General features: G+C 41.2%; 1 protein-coding gene across 2 annotated transcripts in view; it reads right to left on the bottom strand.

Annotated features, from left to right (window-relative positions):
- Nucleotides 1–4,442, bottom strand: part of Efhc1 (EF-hand domain containing 1) — a 59,320-nt gene that overhangs the window by 22,620 nt on the left and 32,258 nt on the right. For both annotated transcript variants that reach the window (XM_029539041.1, XM_021199075.1), the window contains exon 5: nt 2,446–2,638. In XM_029539041.1, coding sequence (XP_029394901.1) covers nt 2,446–2,638 — 193 coding nt within the window. The remainder of the gene's footprint in view (nt 1–2,445; nt 2,639–4,442) is intronic.

Raw genomic sequence — 4,442 nt, 5'->3', positions numbered from 1 at the left:
TCTGCATATATATATATATATATATATATATATATATATATATATATATATTTGTTTATTGAGGGATGTGTAGAGGTCAAAGGACAGCTTGTGGAGTCAGATCACTCCTTCTACCATGTGGGTCTCAGGGACTGGATTCGGTTTGTCAGGCTTAGCAGCCAGCACCTTTACCTGCAGAGCCATCTTTTTGGCCCTGTATGGTTTTTTTTGTTTTTGTTTTGTTTTCTTTTTAATCACTATTCATCCGTGTCTAGTTTCTTTGCTTACCAGGGCCACTTGCCATTTGTCTGTCTGTCCACTTGTTTGGTTTTGCTATTGAGAATTTACCCTTTAGCCCTGCGGGTATTTTGGATACTAATCCCTTACAGAAGTCTAGTTTGCAATGTTTTTTCCATTCTACATGTTGTCTCTTCACCCTTTCTTTGTTTCCTTTGTGGAAACTTTTTAACTTCATAAAGCCCATTTATATATTTTGTTTCTGGTTTCCTAGCCTTTTCAGATCTTGAAAAACAACAACAACAACAACAACATCAGCAACAACAAAAACCAAACCTGCCCTTTTGAGTTTCTTAAGTCATTTGCCCCTGCTTGTTTAGCGTCTGGCATTTATATAATTAATCTCTTTTGACTTAATTGTTGTAACTGGCAAAAGAGAGTAACCATTCCCATCTTAAATAAAGATGTGTAGCTTCTCCTCATTCAGTATAATGCCAGGTTATTTCGTTGATGTACAACATTCTTCTAAATATAATTTGTTTAGTGGTTTTATTAAGCAAGGATATTGAATAATCTTATACAATGTGTTTTCTGTGACTCCTGAGATGGTCATGTGGTTTTAAGGAAGAACTTGGGGCTTGTTATTGGTCCGTTCCTCTTTAAAGATTTTCTTTTGCTGATTCTATCTTGAAAGAGTTGTATTCTCGGCAAATCTGTCCATCTCTTCTAGATATCTAAATGTGCCATCTATGTGTTCATAATGATCTCTTGTGAGCTTTTTAAACTATTTATTCTCTTTCTGATTACGTGTATATATGTGTGCGGGGACCAGAGGTGTTAGGTCTTGGAACTGGGGTTACAGTCAATTGTGAGTCACTCTGTGTAGGTGCTGAAAACCCAACTCAGGTCCTCTGCAAGATCAGTGAACACTCTCAACTACGGAGACATCTCTCCAGCCTGTAGCAAACTTTTATATTGCTGTGGTATCTATTGTAATGTCCCCTTCTCACTGATGATTCTGAGTTTCTATTGTAATGTCCCCTTCCTTCTTATCGATGATTCTGAGTCTTCTCTTTTTCCTTAGTTCAACTAAAAGACAGCCAATTTTGCTCATCTTTCTTGGAGAACAAACTATTTTAATGATTCTTTGTATCTTTTCTTTTTATCTGCTTTATTTATTTTTGCTCTGATTCATTCTCTCTCCCCCGACCCCCCCAACTACTGAGTTGCTTTGCTCCTGGTTTTCTACCTCTCTGGTATGCATCAACTGCTTATTGAGATCAGCATGAACCAGAGGGCATGCAAAAATGGCTGTCCATCATAAGTTTAGATACTCCCGACACAGGTCCCAGCTTTCTAAATGAATATTCACCATGGATACAAAGAATGGATTTTACTTTATGCAAATGTTACAGTATCTCACTTTACTTTCGGTTCTTATGCAATCTAATGATGTTTCTTAAGACCTAACTGTTTGCTTTTTTGTGTAAATCTTGTTTCTTGCTTCTAATTACTATATAGAAACCACGATATAAAGCTGGGCATGAAGGCACACACCTTTAATGCCAGCACTGCCACGGGAGTGCTGTCTACACAGTAAACTCCACACGAGCCAGTGCTGTCTACACAGTAAACCCCACATGAGCTTGTTGCTTAGTAAGGCACTATGTAACTCACTTGGCTTAGTTGACCTAAGAATCAAAGGCTGGAAAGCATACAATGAAATACATTAAGATTGGAGGTAGGCCTGACCTGCCAGCCAAGGCAGGAGTGAAAGGTCAAGGCCAGGCTGGGGTGCAGAGTGAGGGGGAGGCCATCTTGGAAACTTAGTGAGGCCTTATCTCAAAATAAAAAGAAGAGAGAGGGCTAGGATGTAGCTGAGTGCCAAAGTGCTTCTCTGCCATGTACTTTCCATGTCACTGAGACAGACAAGTGAACCCAACACTAAACAGGTTCAGTCTAGAAGCCTTGCTCTATCTATCTGTCTTTAAATGAACTGTCTGTTGCATGTTTTGTTTTGTTTTTAATCCATGTCAAATCATCTCTACGGGAGTATGCAGGAGGCATACCTGGTCTAAAAGGCAAATTACAGAAAAAACATTCTTAAAAACCCAACAATGCACCAAGAGTGCCAAGTACAAAAGCCTAACCCCACTGAACCTACGGGGTCCCTCCAACCACCCTTCCCCCCACCCCCACAAGAAACAGGACACGTTTAATCGAACTCACTTGCATTCTCCACCAAAACTTTAGGCATACGCTGTCGGTTCATGAGGAGTGGAAAGGGGTCTCTCCCGTTGTTCCGTTCGTGGACCTCTCGGATCTCCACTGTGTCATCCATGAGGTAGTAATGAATGATGTAGTGACGACATTCCCCGAACAAGCTATCCGTGTCGTCCCAGATCGCATAGAATCGAAGGACCTTTGAGGAGTCCAAAGTGGTGACTTAAGATTCTAAAGCAGCCCGAGCCATCTTGGGCGTGATCCCAGTGGAGGGTCCCAAGGTCCCCAGAGGACTCTCCACGCTTCAGGCACCCTAGCACACTTGGGATCATGAGATCACTGGTGAGTGAAACACAACATCAGTTCCAAAAAACCCAGAGGGTCTTGTGCTAGCAGCAACACGGTCAAATGACAAAGGCAAGCCCTAGCACACCCAGAATCTTGGGATCACTGAGACCAGTCTACACAGAAGAGCACGTGGGTGGCAGAAGCAACAGAGCTTCATGGACAGGGTCCCTTTGGGCCTTCATCCTCAGCCAGGAGACAGAGCTGAGACCCAGACCACTGGACTCCATCCCTGCCAGAGGACAGTCAGTCCCCAGAAAGGAATCTGAACCCAGGAATCAGGAAGTAGATATGAGCTCCAGACATCTGTGTACCTTCCCTGCAAGAGGAGAGCTTGCCTGCAGAGACTGCTCTGACCACTGGGAATCAGGAGAGAGTTGGACTCACAGGAGTGCTGACAGAGGCTAAAGAATCACAGGAGGAACAAACTCCAGCCAGAGAGAGCTAGAACATCTAACACCAGAGATTACCAGATGGTGAAAGGCAAACATAAGAATCTTACTAACATAAACCAAGATCACTGGGCATCATCAGAACCCAGTATGCCAACCACAGCGAGTTCTGGATACCCCAACACACCCGAAAAGCAAGGTTCAGAGTTGAAATCATATCTCATGATGCTGGTAGAGGATTTTAAGGGCATTAATTACTCACTTAAAGAAATACAGGAGAATACTGCTAAACAGATAGAAGTCCTTAAAGAGGAAGCACAAAAATCCCTCAAGGAATTACAGGAAAACACTACTAATCAGGTAGAAGTCTTTAAAGAGGAAAGACAAAACTCTCTTAAAGAATTACAGGAAAACACAACCAAACAGGTAATGGAATTGAACAAAACCATCCAAGATCTAAAAATGGAAGAGGAAACAATGAAGAAAACCCAAAGGGAGACAACTCTGGAGATAGAAACCCTAGGAAAGAAATCAGGAACCATAGATGCAAGCATCAGCAACAGAAAACAAGAGATGGAAGAGAGAATCTCAGGTGCAGAAGATTCCATAGAGAACATGGACAAAACAATAAAAGAAAATACAAAATGCAAAAAGATCCTAACCCAAAATCCCACTAAAATCAGGGACTAAACAAGGCTGCCCACTTTCTCCCTACCTATTCAATATAGTACTGGAAGTCCTAGTCAGAGTAATTAGACAACAAAGGGAGGTCAAGGGGATACAAATTGGTAAGGAAGAACTCAAAATATCACTATTTGCAGATGATATGATTGTATATATATAAGTGACCCTAAAAATTCCACGAGGGAACTCCTAAACCTGATAAACAGCTTCAGTGCAGTAGCTGGATATAAAATTAACTCAAACAAATCAGTGGCCTTTCTTGACACAAAGGATAAATGGGCTGAGAAAGAAATTAGGGAAACAACACCCTTCACAATAGTCACAAATAATATAAAGTACCTTGGTGTGACTCTAAGGAAGTGAAAGATCTGAATGATAAGAACTTCAAGTCTCTGAAGAAAGAAATTGAAGAAGATTTCAGAAGATGGAAAGATCTCCCATGCTCATGGATTGGCAGGATTAATATAGTAAAAATGGCTATCTTGCCAAAAGCAATCTACAGATTCAGTGCAATCCCCATCAAAAATTCCAACTCAATTCTTCACAAATTAGAAAGGGCAATTTGCAAATTCATCTAGAATA

Source organism: Mus pahari, chromosome 5 (assembly GCF_900095145.1).
Source record: "Mus pahari chromosome 5, PAHARI_EIJ_v1.1, whole genome shotgun sequence".
Classification (NCBI taxonomy): Eukaryota; Metazoa; Chordata; class Mammalia; order Rodentia; family Muridae; genus Mus; species Mus pahari.
This window is presented reverse-complemented; position numbering and strand designations above follow the sequence as displayed.